This window comes from Moschus berezovskii, chromosome 4 (assembly GCF_049115385.1).
Source record: "Moschus berezovskii isolate FMDL1 chromosome 4, NW_MosBer_1.0, whole genome shotgun sequence".
NCBI classification, from domain to species: Eukaryota; Metazoa; Chordata; class Mammalia; order Artiodactyla; family Moschidae; genus Moschus; species Moschus berezovskii.
The window spans coordinates 51,595,658-51,610,437 of NC_142463.1; the positions used below are offsets into that span (position 1 = coordinate 51,595,658).

Sequence of the window (14,780 nt, forward strand, 5' to 3'; positions counted from 1 at the left end):
TAGATGGATCTTTGTTGGCAAGTAATATCTCTTCTTTTTAATATGCTGTCTAGATTGATCATAGCTTTCCTTCCAAGGAGTAAGTGTCTTTTAATTTCATGGCTGCAATCAGCATCTGCAGTGATTTTGGAGCCCAAAAAAATAAAGTCTGTCATTGTTTCCATTGTTTCCCCATCTATTTGTTATGAAGTGATTGGACCAGATGCCATGATCTTCATTTTTTGAGTGTTGAGTTTTAAGCCAACATTCTTACTCTCCTCTTTCGCTTTCATCAAGAGGTTCTTTAGTTCTTCTTCTCTTTCTGCCATAAGGGTGGTGTCATCTGCATATCTGAGGTTATTGATATTTCTCTCAGCAATCTTGATTCCACCCTGTGCTTCATCTAGCCCGGCTTTCACATGATGTACTCTGCATATAAGTTAAATAAACAGGGATACAAGATACAGACTTGACATACTCCTTTCCCAATTTAGAACCAGTTTGTTGTTCCATGTCCAGTTCTAACTGTTGCTTCTTGACCTGCATACAGATTTCTCAGGAGGCAGGTCAGGTGGTCTGGTATTCCCATCTCTTGAAGAATTTTCCACAGTTTGTTGTGATCCACACAGTCAAAGGCTTTGGCGTAGTCAATAAAGCAGAAGTAGATGTTTTTATGTAATTCTTTTAATTTTTCTATGATCCAATGAATATTGGCAATTTGATCTCTGGTTCCTCTGCCTTTTCTAAAACCAGGTTGAACATCTGGATGTTCACAGTTCACATACTGTTGAAGCCTGGCTTGGAGAATTTTGAGCATTACTTTGCTAGCGAATGAGATGACTGCAATTTTGTGGTAGTTTGAAGATTCTTTGGCATTGCCTTTCTTTGGGTTTGAAATGAAAACTGACCTTTTCCAGTCCTGTGGCCACTGCTGATTTTTCCTAATTTGCTGGCATATTGAGTGCAGCACTTTCACAGCATCATCTTTTAGGATTTGAATTAGCTCAGCTGGAATTCCATCACCTCCACTAGCTTTGTTTTAGTGATGCTTCCTAAAGTCCACTTGACTTCAGACTCCAGGATGTTTGGCTCTAGGTGAGTGATCACACCATCATGGTTATCTGGGTCATGAAGATCTTTTTTGTATAGTTTTCTGTGTATTCTTGCCACCTCTTCTTTATGTCTTCTGCTTCTGTTAGGTCCATATAATTTCTGTCTTTAATTGTGCCCATCTTTGCATGAAAAGTTCCCTTTGTATCTCTAATTTTCTTGAAGAGATCTCTAGTCTTTCCCATTCTGTTGTTTTCCTCTATTTCTTTGCATGGATCACTGAAGAAGCCTTTCTTATCTCGCTTTGCTATTATTGGAACTCTGCATTCAAATGGGTATATCTTTCCTTTTCTCCTTTGCCTTTAGCTTCTCTTCTATTCACAGCTATTTGTAAGACCTCATCAGACAACCATTTTGCCTTTTTGCATCGTCTTGATCACTGCTTCCTGTAAAATGTCACAAACCTCCAGCCATAGTTCTTCATACATTAGATCATAAGAAAGTCATAAACCTTGCCAACTAGTGTTGAACCCATTTGAATGAAAAGATAACAAAATGTTTTAAAATTATAGATGTGATCAAGAACACAGATTTCCCATAATAGTTGAGAAAAACAATAAACCTATACACTTTTCATTTCACAAATCCAGAGGGAAAACCCACTCTTTTCCAAGTGACATGATTCTAGTCGAATGCTTCTATCAGTCTATCCATCACCTAATTAAAGCCCATATTATGTGCAGATTATTTTACAGAAAGCTGTCTACTTTCATAAATCCAAGCAAACAATCTAGTTTTCTGATGTGGAAATAAATGAAATAATAATATCAATGCTGCTACTGAACTTTAACATTCTACCTTTTGGGTCAGCAGTTTGCTAAATTGTACAAATATTCTAGATTATATTCCATGTATCAGAATTGAACGATGAAATCCAAGATCAGACATTTGAATTATTTTATTAAAGAGCTTCAAATGTATTTTAATAGGAACCCTAACTCACATATGGCAAAATCATTTTGAAAATGTAGGGGGTCTTAATGTTATAATTCTAGGGCAGAGGTTGGCAAACTTTTTCTGTAAAGGACCAGACAGTGAATCCTGAGGGCTTCGTGGGCCATAAAGTCTCTGTTGCAACTACTTAACTCTGTTCTTGTAGAGCAAAAGCTGCAACTGAGAATATGTAAATAAATAAGCATGACTCTTTTTAATGAAACTTTATTTTCTGAAACTGTAATATGAATTTAATATAATTTTCATAAGTTATCACACATATTCTTTTGATTTTTTTCCAATCATTTAAAAATGAAAAAAAATATTCTTAGCTCACAAGCAATAAAAAAGAAAAGTGGTAGGCAAGATTCAGCCTATGGGCTGAGGCTTGTCAAACTGTTTATTCTAGAGTTTCTGTTTAACTTATTCTAAGCTAATATCCCTTGCTACTTCCCCCTATTCAGCATGCTTGTATCCTCCATCCCACCTTCAAAATCTTATCTAACCTTTAAAGTCCTCAAATATGTCCGTCATGAAAACTTTCTAGGTGTCCTTTATCAAATGGGCCTTCTCTTCCTTTGAAACTTTCATTTGACTTTCTCTGGTTTTATACATGACTACTGACCTTGTCCAGTTATGTATATGCCAAGCCTTCCTCTTAACATTTTGTGGATGCAACCCTCTCTTCAGTTCAGTTCAGTTCAGTCGCTCAGTCATGTCCAACTCTTAGCGACCCCATGGACTGCAGCACGCCAAGCCTCCCTGTCCATCACCAACTCCCAGAGTTTACTCAAACACATGTCCATTGAGTCGATGATGCCATCCAACCGTCTCATCCTCTGTCCTTCCTGTTCTCTCTGTTCTCCTCCTGCCTTCAATTCTCTCCCAGAATCAGGGTCTTTTCAAACGTAACCCTCTCGTACACATTTCTTACTGACCATGGTGCATGGCAGAAGGTTAATGATGATGGTAGAATAGAAAGATAACCATTTGACATCCTCAATTCCCGGATATGGGCCCCAGTGGTTTAATAACAGCTTTTAAGTTTCTAAAAAAATATTACAGACATTAAAAGTATTCATAAGATTTAAAACATAGATGATTTTTAGTAATATTAAAATGTGACAACAAATTTTACCTTGGAGTCAAAAAGAATGTCCACCATGTTGGTAGAGAAGACAGATGGAGAGATGGGAGGGATATAAGGCACAGGGTGCTATGTGAGAGCCAAATATCCACAGGACACAACTCAGTCCTTTAACTGTCCTCCTAGAGTTGAAAAAAGTATCAGACCTTCCACTGCCTGTGGTATCAGGGCCTGATCATCATGGGACACGTCTTAGGACTTTCAATGTCACATTGAACTTCCAATACACCCAGGAAACCCCTGCACCAGAAAGTTACTCAGCTTCAGACAACTCAAAATGAAGTTTGGAGATGTCTATGAAATCTTTAAATTTTCACTTAACTCTAAATTCCTGCTGCACAGATGCAATAGGAGATGTTCAGAAACTGGAGCCACTCTCCCTAAATTCACCTCCTAGGAATGTTTCTTGTTATCTATATAATCCTTGACATCTCCCTTAACCTCTCCAAACCACAATTTCATCATCTGTTAAAAAAAGAGATGATGACAAGAGAACCTAACTCATGGGGATATTGGACTATTGTGAGGATTAGGCGAGTTTCTATATGTAAGTACTTAGCACTATTACATAGGAAACATCTATCAGTGTTAGCTATATATACAGATGACTGCATATTTAGAAAAGAACAAATAGCATTGCTAATATTAAATAACCTCTATGAAGCCACGCATACCCTTGCCTTCAGACAGACATGTATTGTATTTTATTTGATTTTTGAGATAGAACTGCCATAGGAAGGAATTACAGAAAATAGGAGACAAGCTATATAAGAATTATCAAGTAATTTTTAAAATGCAGGAGAAGGAAAACAGCTGAAAATACATGTATGGTTATGTGACATAGAGAGAAATAGGAAAAAACTGAATCCTTCTGGCATTATCACAACAGTATTTCCCAAGCTTTGGCAGAATGCAGTGATCAAGATCAGGTTCCATGCACAGGGACAATGGCAGGTCAACTCAAAGGCCATACTTACCACCTTTATCCACCCTATGGGGACCTGCCTTTTTGTCCTTCACCTTAGCAGTGCTTTCTTCCCAAAGCTTACTCTTACTCTTTTCTTTTTCTTCCTTGGAAACATGTTCCCTGGACTTCTCAAATAAGCTCTCTGCAATCACTTCAGTTCCTTTCTCTGCTTCCTGTTCAAGAACATTCTCCAAATTTTCCTCTGTCAGCAGAGGCTTGGTCTCCACATCTGCTTTTATTATTTCCTTTTCTTCAATTTCTGGAGAATCCTCAGTTGGAAGGTGGGTTTTTCCTGGCTTATCATTTTCACTCAACTCTTGGGAAGATGGACTTCTGACACTTTCATTTGGACTGTTTTCAGCGTGGGTCTCCTGGTCCCCCAGTGAAGATTCATCTTCACTAGAACTAGAATATGGGTGACTTCTGGATGAGGTTGATGAAGCAGTTTTTCCATCTATGAAAAATAAAAATGATGATATCATTGTATTTTCATAGGGGAAATTTAATAATTATTGTGGGAATTGTGTTCATAATTAATCATATTAACATTTTAAATATAGTTTAGTAGATTTGATTCCCTTTTCCCATATATTCCACATACTTATCATGATAAAGAAAAATCTATGTAATCTGTGAGTCTATAAAAGTTTTTAATAGAAAGTCACATTTGAAAACAAATAGTATTTATTTTTTGAAAGCCATCTCATTGGAAAAAACTATCTGTTTTGTTATAGAAGAAATGGAATCATCTTTTACCTGTTCAGCAGGAGCACTTATTTCATTATCAACTTGGGTAGCCACAGTGTTCTCTGTACGTAAAGTTTATATTTTTCTCTATTGCAACACACACCATACTAGTATAGTGTGGTAGTTAAGTATGGTAAAAAATATCCGTCGTTGTTGTTCAGTCCCTCAGGTGTATCCGACTCTTTGTGACCCCATGGACTGCAGCATTCCATGCTTCCCTATCCTTCACCATCTCCTGGAGTTTGCTCAGATTCATGTCCACTGAGTCAGTGATGCCATCCAACCATTCCATCCTCTGTCGCCCCCTTCTCCTCCTGCCCTCAATCTTTCCCAGCATCAGTTATCTTTGTATTTGCATAATACCTAGGTACTTAAGAAATATTTTGAAATAATGCTTGTGTGTGTGTGTGTGTGTGTGTGTGTCTGCGCGCGCGCGCGCATGTGTGTGTGTAGAAGGAAATGTTGTCTTTTTTCAGGTTCCCCAGAAGCAGCTGCTGAGATGAGGACGCACAGGCAAGTGATGTATTAAGAATATGCTCCAGGAGAAGTTCTTCCAGTGTGGGGGAAGCAGGGAAGGGAAGGAAAGAAGTCAATGAAGGGGGCTATTTCAAGCAACATCTCAGCCTCAGCCCAAACTCAGGGGAAACTCTGAAGTCTAAATTATATTAGAATTTTTCCTCCCTGGAGGACTCTGGGCTCTCACACTCTGCTCCAGTTCGACATGGCTACAGGCCACCCTGGGGGGACATAAACTCCTTGACACTTCCAAGCTCTTTGTGCCTGAGGGTGAAGCCAATCCAGTAGCCCAGGGCTGTTCTCTGAAGAAGACAGAGGATTCAGAGCTGGAAATGGGCACACAGAATCGGTAAAAGAGATTCTAGGAGATTTATGAAGTACGCTGATGTGATGCTACAGATACTCAGTCTAGAAACTTACCGCAGCCAAAAATGGTTTAGCATTTGCTACCTGCAAACACTTTAAAGCATCTCCAAGACAGTCACACACACACACACTGACTCTATAAGGAAGATGTGCTGCCTAAATGTCACGGCATACACTGCCACGGGCCAGAAAAATACAAACTTGCCTTTGATTTTTTTAACCAAATAGATCCATGTTATAATTGTTTTTTTACAGAATACATTTTTTTTTTTCCAAATGAAAGAGCCCACACTTCAAGCTGCTTAGCCTTCTTGTTTTTCTCTTCTCTGTGTGCTCTGGACTCTTTTTTTCTGTTTATTTCTTTTCTGCCTGGCAGCTACCCAGATGGCTGTAGCAGCTGAGGTAGAGTTTAAGGGAAGAAATACCTGTCTTTACTCTTATCCTCTTTCCTCCAGCCCCAACGGCTCTCCATGACAAGGTTTAGCATTTTAAATATAGTCACTGAGACATATCAGAGTCTCCACAAAGATTTCAGAGATGCTTCACAGCAATAAAAAACAAACTCCAAAAAGCCTTTAAGCAACAGAACCCCTTAAGTACAATTCCATTTGTTCTTATCACTCAACTACCTTGACAGGCACCAGATGACCACTGTTTCTCAAAGGAGTCACATACTTCAGCGGCTCATTTTTTATCTCTGTTGTATAAGATCTAGACGTGCTGTTTCTCGGTGGGGAATGTACCGATCAAGGACAGACGTTCTCTATTTTATTTGTACTAGTTGAGAAACTTCAGGGACTATGATCTCTTCAGTGTCTCACATTTGTGTTTTTTTTTTTTTTAAAAAGAAAGCAATTCCTGTTTGCTAGTGGTTTGATCAGTGGTTTTCATTAACTGCACAATTAGCTAGGACACAATGTTATATTGATACTTGTTATACATCCCAAAATATCCATATCTACCATCTGAACTTTGGCATGAAGTTGGCTCTGAGTGTTGTTCGCATAATTTAAACAATGAGAGTTCCTCTTTCTTTAGCAGCTTCTATTAATTGATTATTTTATTTCAAAGACTGAAACGAGCTCTGGTTCAATTTTGAGTCAGTCCTTAAGAAAGATCAGCAGAATGAATGGCGAGGCTATCTGACCTCCCATATAAACTCATTTCAGTTTTCAAATTTCTCTCCAACCTCCTTCCACAATCTTGTTTCACTCTCATTTCTTATTTTCATCTTCATCCAGATGCTGGGGCAAGGCTTTGCCTACAAAAAAGCTCAAGATGCTTTAGGGCCACAGATTGGGATTTTCAACACTAAAATTTTATTTATTCTCTTAGAAATAAAGTTTTTATGTAAAAATTTTTATATAAATGAATTTTGAGAGCAGACACGTAAATTGTAATTTTTTTCACCAGAAGGGAAAATAATTTGTCTTGGAGGCATGTTAGAAGACCGCTCTGTCTCCTACCTGGAGTAGTAAATGGCAACCCACTCCAGTACTCTTGCCTGGAAAATTCCATGGACAGAGAAGCCTGGTGAGCTACACAGTCCATGGGGTCGCAAAGAGTCAGACACAACTGAGGAACTGAGCATGCACTGCCTCCTACCAAAATTCCATTAGTCTCTAAACGCTCCTTTAGGGACTGATGCTAAGAATTTACCCTTGGTCTCCATGGTAGGGACCTGACTTGCACCCATTCCCTAAGTCCTCTGCCAAAGCCATCATGTTTTGTGCCACAGTTCTACCTCCTAAGAAGGATCCCTAAATTTTCTCTCTCCACATTCAATCAGACCCCAAATCCCTTCACTATCTTTTCTCTTCACGTCATCATAACTACTCAGTGATAATAATTTCTTCTTTTACATCCCTATTTCACACAACATGAGACTGAGAGAAAAAACTACGTTTTTCTGTAAGACAACCCTAGGTGTTCCAATCATGACTAAACTACTGATTACCTACAACTTTGGTTATGCTACTTCTCTAAGCCTCTGTTTTCTTGGCTGTAAATTCTACCTATCATTATCAATAATTACAGAAATTACATGATAAAATTAATCTCACCAAATCAAATAATAATTTCTTTATGATTTTCAGTCTTCTTCCCTAATATCATACATGAGAGTCAGTTCACTTGCTCAGTCATGTCTGACTCTTTGTGACCCATGAACCGCAGCATGCCAGGCCTCCCTGTCCATCACCAACTCCCAGAGTTTACCCAAACCCATGTCCATTGAGTCAGTGATGCCATCCAACCATCTCATCCTCTTTCGTCCACTTCTCCTCCTGCCCTCAATCTTTCCCAGCATCAGGGTCTTTTCAAATGAGATAGCTCTTCACATCAGGTGGCCTAAGCATTGGAGTTTCAGCTTCAACATCAGTCCTTCCAATGAATATCCAGGACTGATCTCCTTTAGGATGGACTGCTTGGATCTCTTTGCAGTCCAAGGGACTCTCAAGTCTTCTCCAACACCACAGTTCAAAGGGATCAATTCTTCGGCACTCAGCTTTCTTTATAGTCCAACTCTCACATCCATACATGATCACTGGAAAAACCATAGCCTTGACTAGATGGACCTTTGTTGGCAAAGTAATGTCTCTGCTTTTTAATATGCTGTCTAGGTTGGTCATAACTTTCCTTCCAAGGAGTAAGCGTCTTTTAACTTCATGGCTGCAATCACGATCTGCAGTGATTTTGGAGCCCAGAAAAATAGTCTGACACTGTTTCCACTGTTTCCCCATCTATTTCCCATGAAGTGATGGGACCAGATGCCATGATCTTAGTTTTGTGAAAGTTGAGCTTCAAGCCAACTTTTTCACTCTCCTCTTTCACTTTCATCAAGAGGCTCTTTAGTTCTTCACTTTCTGCCATAAGGGTAGTGTCATTTGCGTATCTGAGGTGATTGATATTTCTACCTGCAATCTTGATTCAAGCTTGTGCTCTCTCCAGCCCCACGTTTCTCATGATGTACTCTGCATAGAAGTTAAATAAGCAGGGTGACAATATACAGCCTTGACGTACTCCTTTTCCTCTTTGGAATCAGTCTGTTGTTTCATGTCCAGTTCTAACTGTTGCTTCCTGACCTGCATACAGGTTTCTCAAGAAGCAGGTCAAGTGGTCTGGTATTCCTATCTCTTTCAGAATTTTCCACAGTTTATTGTGATCCACACAGTCATAGGCTTTGGCATAGTCAATAAAGCAGAAATAGATGTTTTTCTGGAATTCTCTTGCTTTTTCCATGATCCAGAGGATGTTGGCAATTTGATCTCCAGTTCCTCTGCCTTTTCTAAAACCAGCTTGAACATCTGGAAGTTCACGGTTCATGTATTGCTGAAGCCTGGCTTGGAGAATTTTTAGCATTACTTTACTAGCGTGTGAGATGAGTGCAATTGTGCGGTACACTTTGGGCATTTTTTGGCATTGTCTTTCTTTGGGATTAGAATGAAAACTGACCTTTTCCAGTTCTGTGCCCACTGCTGAGTTTTCCAAATTTGCTGACATATTGAGTGTAGCACTTTCACAGCATCATCTTTTAGGATTTGAAACAGCTCAACTGGAATTCCATCACCTCCACTAGCTTTGTTCATAGTGATGCTTCCTAAGGCATGATAAGTACATTCTAATAAATTTCTTTCTTGTGATTTCACCCTGTAAATTATATTAGGAATAGTAGTCACGGTCACCACTTAATGAGGAAAATAAGACAAAACCTGATCATGATTATGCACCTACTCTACACCAAGCAATGAGGTAAGCACTTTACAAGCAGCTCATTTAATCCCAAGGAATACTTGTCTTCTTTTTCTCGATCTAGAAGGTAAAAACTACAGAAGTTAAATAATATCCACTGTCCATTAGCTATAAAGGAACAATTTTTGTAAAATACTGCTTTTGTAATGAGATGTTTCCACCCAAGTTCAATCCCTGGGTCTGGAAGATTGCCTGGAGAAGGGAATGGCTACCCACTCCAGTATTCTCACCTAGAGAATTCCATGGACAGAGGAGCCTGGTGCGCTACAGTCCATGGGGTTGCAAAGAGTTGGACACAACTGAGCAACTAACACTTTCACATTTTCAGTGACATGTTTGCATTTGGTGTAAGGAAGAACATATATCCTCCCTTGATAATGAAATGAGTTCATTATGAATTCATCAGTAAGATAAATATATACATTACTTTGTAAGGGTAAATATCTCAAGTAAATTCAGATGGAGCAGGAGGAGAAGAAGCAAGCTTAAAAGTTCCTCTACATTTATCTTTAATTGGGTTTTCAAAACATTAATATGAATACTTAAAATACTGAGAATATAATCAAATCATCTATCACACTGTGCTGCTTAAGGCTTTATCAATTTATCCATTAATGTAGTCCACCAGCCATGCATTTGGTAAGATTTTATTGAGTGTCTCAATAATTCCATTGCCATGTACAAGGCAGATTCAAAACTGTAGAGAAACACCTCACAGACAAATAATTTATGTGAACTAAAAGATGATGCTGCATTTAAGTATCCGAGAGCCATGACTTCCTACTTCAGTGATCCAAAAGTGAAGATAAAATGAGGAATTCTTACAGTTACGAAAAATTAAAATGTGACTAACCACGCAAAAAAATGCAGATTTCTGACCAAAAGCTGAGTACAATCTTCCCCAACCCTCTCCGGTCTAAGATTTACTGAAGTCCACAGAGTGTGGTTTCAGAGCATATACAATTTCAACACAGAAGGAGCATCATCCCCTCATATGCATCTCTTCCAGCCCATAGTCAGACCCAGAAAGGAAGAATGAGATATCTGAAGTACGTCAAGTAAAGAGAATATTTTTGTGACACTGAGATTTTTAAAGTAGTTAAGGCCGACTGCTTCAACAGAGTGAAAAATAGCACAAGTAAAATATTATCTTTCTTACTAGAAAAAAATTGCTTTAATTCTCGTTCCTGTCTTTGCATTATGGGAACAGATTCCACCTCTTTCTCTCCCTCTGCTTCCCCCCTGTTCTTTCTCATAAGGAGCTACTTAGTCTTTCCCTCTTACTCATAGGTACTACCATCCAAACTGTCCACAAAAGTCTATTCTCAGCAACATGACGCTTTCCCCCTCAACCTTATAACATTTATCTATGACAATATATTTTCAAGTGGTGAATTAGCTCCCGGGGTTGTCAACACAAACGCAGAGAATAGGAAGCTGTCATTCTTTTTCAATGAAGGGAAGTCTCACACATCATTCCCAAAGTAGGGTCTTCTCTTAGTGGGTGCTCAGTCCCTGGCACTCCATCACTTGTGAGCTGCTCAGCACAGGGTATTCATCAAGGCAGGCCGATACAATTGTTCGCTGGCAGTTTAAATGGGGCCGACTTGTCACAGGAGTGACAGCCTGGGCAATTGTTTGCCCTCTGGGAACAGGTGCAGGCAGGTTCAAATGAAACACATCCAAACACTAACAGCAAGATTCTTAATCATGTCAATAAAAAGGATGTACCAGTGTCTAGGATGCAGTGGTCACAATATGCCTCTTAGACTTTTGAAGATGAAATGCTGTCTGGCTTTTCAATAGTGTACCAAGGAATCTATTATGTCATTATCATTTTTAATACACATTTCTTGTTTGCCGGATGAAATCCCTAATTCTGATACTCTGCATGCTAAAAAGCATGTTTTTGAATAACACAGGGTCAGGTTATCAAAATAATGGAATGGAAAATAAAAGAGCCTGGAGGTGGAGGAAAGAAATGGTAATAAGCAATGAGATTTTTACTTCAGAATAATGGCAAAGTTTAAATGTAAATATCAAGAATGCAAAGGAGCTCTTAAAAAGGATTATTCAAAAATGTCATTACTGAAAGAAAAATAATTAACCAGTTTAATTTGGGGCTTTTAAATGTCCCAACATTGTGGACTAGATTCTATACGTTCTGATAGTTTTTCATTACATAACTATTTAAAATATTATGTATTCTCTACTTACCTTATGCAGCTAACTCTATACAATGTTTTGAATAAAATTCCAATAATAATCACATAGTGTAAATGTAAATAGATAGCATGGCACTGACAAAAGTATTTTAGGACTCTTGGTGTTAATCAAGTAATTCTTAATATTCACAAAATATCCTTTAGGAAATTGCCACTGTGAGAAATAACAAAAACAACAAAGTCCTAGCTTTTGTAGTATAATTAATCTGTGTATTACTAACTTGGGTAATTAATTTGAGAGGCAAAATTTAACACACATGAAACTGTAAGTGGAAAATGAATTATGGCATGATAGAGTTTCATAAAATAAAGAGCTCAATGAAGACTGTGGAAGTAGGAGAGTCTCATGGAAGAGGAGGGCAATGAACTGGAAATGAGCAACAGGCCGGGGAGTGGATCAATGGAAGAGAAAGGTAAATTTAGGTAAAATTAAAATTTTTCCATTTTATTTTCTTCTTTTTAAAAGCAAAACAAAACCCCAAAACAGAGGCTAAAAAATAGAATAAGATGAAGAACTCAAGATAAACGTCTCTAAAATACACATTCTTAAGGAAACAAAATCCTTTTATTAGAGGGATTTGCATTAATTTTAGATAAGTAGACATTGACTGATTTGGAGAAATGTTACATTGTTTTTCTCCAAAATCCAGGCTCTGAAATTTTGCGTCTTGGCTCCACCACTTTTCAGCTGTGTGAGTTACTTAATCTCATTATTTCCAAGTTTCTTTACTTGTAAAATGGAGGCCAAAAGTACCTGTTTTTTAAAAGTTGTTTGAGGTAAATCAGATAATTCATGTAAAATATTTAATACAGAGCTCAGCACAAAATACAGTCTTATAAACACTACCTATATACTGCAAGGAGATCCAACAAGTCCATTCTAAAGGAGATCAATCCTGGATGTTCATTGGAGGGACTGATGCTAAAGTTGAAACTGCAATACTTTGGCCACCTCATGCGACGAGTTGACTCACTGGAAAAGACTCTGATGCTGGGAAAGGTTGGGGGCAGGAGGAGAAGGGGACGACCGAGAATGAGATGGCTGGATGGCATCACCGACTCTGTGGACATATGTTTGAGTGTACTCCGGGAGTTGGTGATGGACAGGGAGGCCTGGCGTGCTGTGATTCATGGGGTCGCGGAGAGTCGGACACGACTGAGCGACTGAACTGAACTGAACTGAACTGATAGGATACTTTCCTAAACATGGGATTCCAGTTATTTAAATGCAAGCAGTATTCAGTGTTAAAGCTTACCCATCATTGTCAGCTATTCAATAATTACAGGTCTAAATGATTAAAGCTTTCCCTCCAAGTAAAATTCAAGTACTGCATATATCTTTGTCTGCTTGAACATAAAAAAATTATTCTATCTTGGAACAAATTCATTTGATCCCAGGAAGAAAGTTGATTACGCAATACAAAAATAATCCTCAGATGACCATATATTGAAATAATGTACTGACTCTTTATAAAATCAATAGATGACAATTCCCCACCATTATAGAAGAGATAAAAAATTGAGTTTCTCTTTGTTTTGACTAGATTACACACAAACACATTTTCAATCTTTTTACAGGTTCAAGTATAGTTTCTTTAAAATAGGATTCAAGTGACATAACTTTTCCATAGAATTCTTTTAACTTTTTCTATATCATATAGGAATATAAATTAAATTCAACATTTACATTCAAGATGAGAAAATAAACATATATTAGGCATGCCTAGAAATATAAAATGTTAAGTATTGAGAAATTTAAAAGGCCTAATTTAAGACTTTACTAAAAACTTTCAATGCCTGACTATTAATATACAGCAGCTCTTTCAACTGTAATTTAAATGGCAGCAAATCTTTTCAAATGTACTGAAAGTTAAAGTCATTCTAGTTTTCACACTGTGTTTTTCACAATGTGTTTTTCACATTGCTTCACTCTTTGCTTTGACTATCAGAAAGTTCAGGATTAAAGTTTAACTCAAGGGTAGTCATGATCCCCTATGCAGCTCCTAGCAAAACTATCTTCTCTCTTACTCTAAATAATTTCTGTTCTTTATTTTATTGTCCTGTGTATGTCTGCATGAAATTTTAGTATAGTTTTCTTAAATTCTTTATAGAAAAGGACAAAGTGACAAACTATTTGCTCTTGTGATTATTGTTTAATTTACTCTTATTTTGTATAATTCAAATATATTCTTTGAATTCAAACTTTTGATATTTTTATACAAGAAAAAATTTGAGAGGTGAAAAATGGAAAAAATGGACAGTAATTCAAAAACTCATCATAATGTGACCTCATTTCTCTAGTCTAAAGTAAAATGCATAGACACACATACACTTAAATACAAGAGGCTATTATTATCACTGATAAAATGCCCAGAATGTACCAGGGAAGATATTTCATTTATTTACTAAGACCCACGTAACCCTGGCCAAACATTTGCAAGGAACAAAGCCAGAAATGGATTCCTTCTTTGGATATTATCTTAGTAACTTAACATGTTTTCAAAGATTTTAAAAATTCAAGATATGCCACAGATGATGAGGGTTTTTATCTACCTGAAATATTATATATTTTTCCTATGAAATTCAGTCATTTTAAGCTTGAATATTATAAAGGGGAAATTTTATCAGTCTTTCCATAAACTGATATACCAGCATCTTGTGTTCAAAGAAAATTAAAAAAAAAAAAAAAGAGTATAAATAAGGGAGAAATTTTCAACTTTCCTTTAATTGAATAGGAACCACTTTTCATTTTCCAAAGCCAAAAGAAATGGTCTATATGTGTGTATATATAAGAGAACATTGAAAAAATTTTTAAATGAAGTAACTTTCTAAGTAAACAGGAGATGTCCCTACAAGTTTTATCTGACATCCTGCTGAAAAATCCCAGCAAATTAAAGAGAAAGGATTCCATAATGGGTATCTATGGAAGATGGGTTGACCAGCATCTTCTGGTAAGGGTACCACATTCTAAACAGTCTTAAAAGAGGATTATCTCATTAAACATAAGAGAAAGTAGCGAGCACACTTGCTAAACAGCCTA

General features: G+C 37.4%; 1 protein-coding gene across 1 annotated transcript in view; it reads right to left on the reverse strand.

Annotated features, from left to right (window-relative positions):
• Window positions 1-14,780, reverse strand: part of ERICH3 (glutamate rich 3) — a 125,308-nt gene that overhangs the window by 15,604 nt on the left and 94,924 nt on the right. Inside the window, exon 12 of the mRNA XM_055403336.2 lies at window positions 4,147-4,590. Coding sequence (XP_055259311.2) covers window positions 4,147-4,590 — 444 coding nt within the window. The remainder of the gene's footprint in view (window positions 1-4,146; window positions 4,591-14,780) is intronic.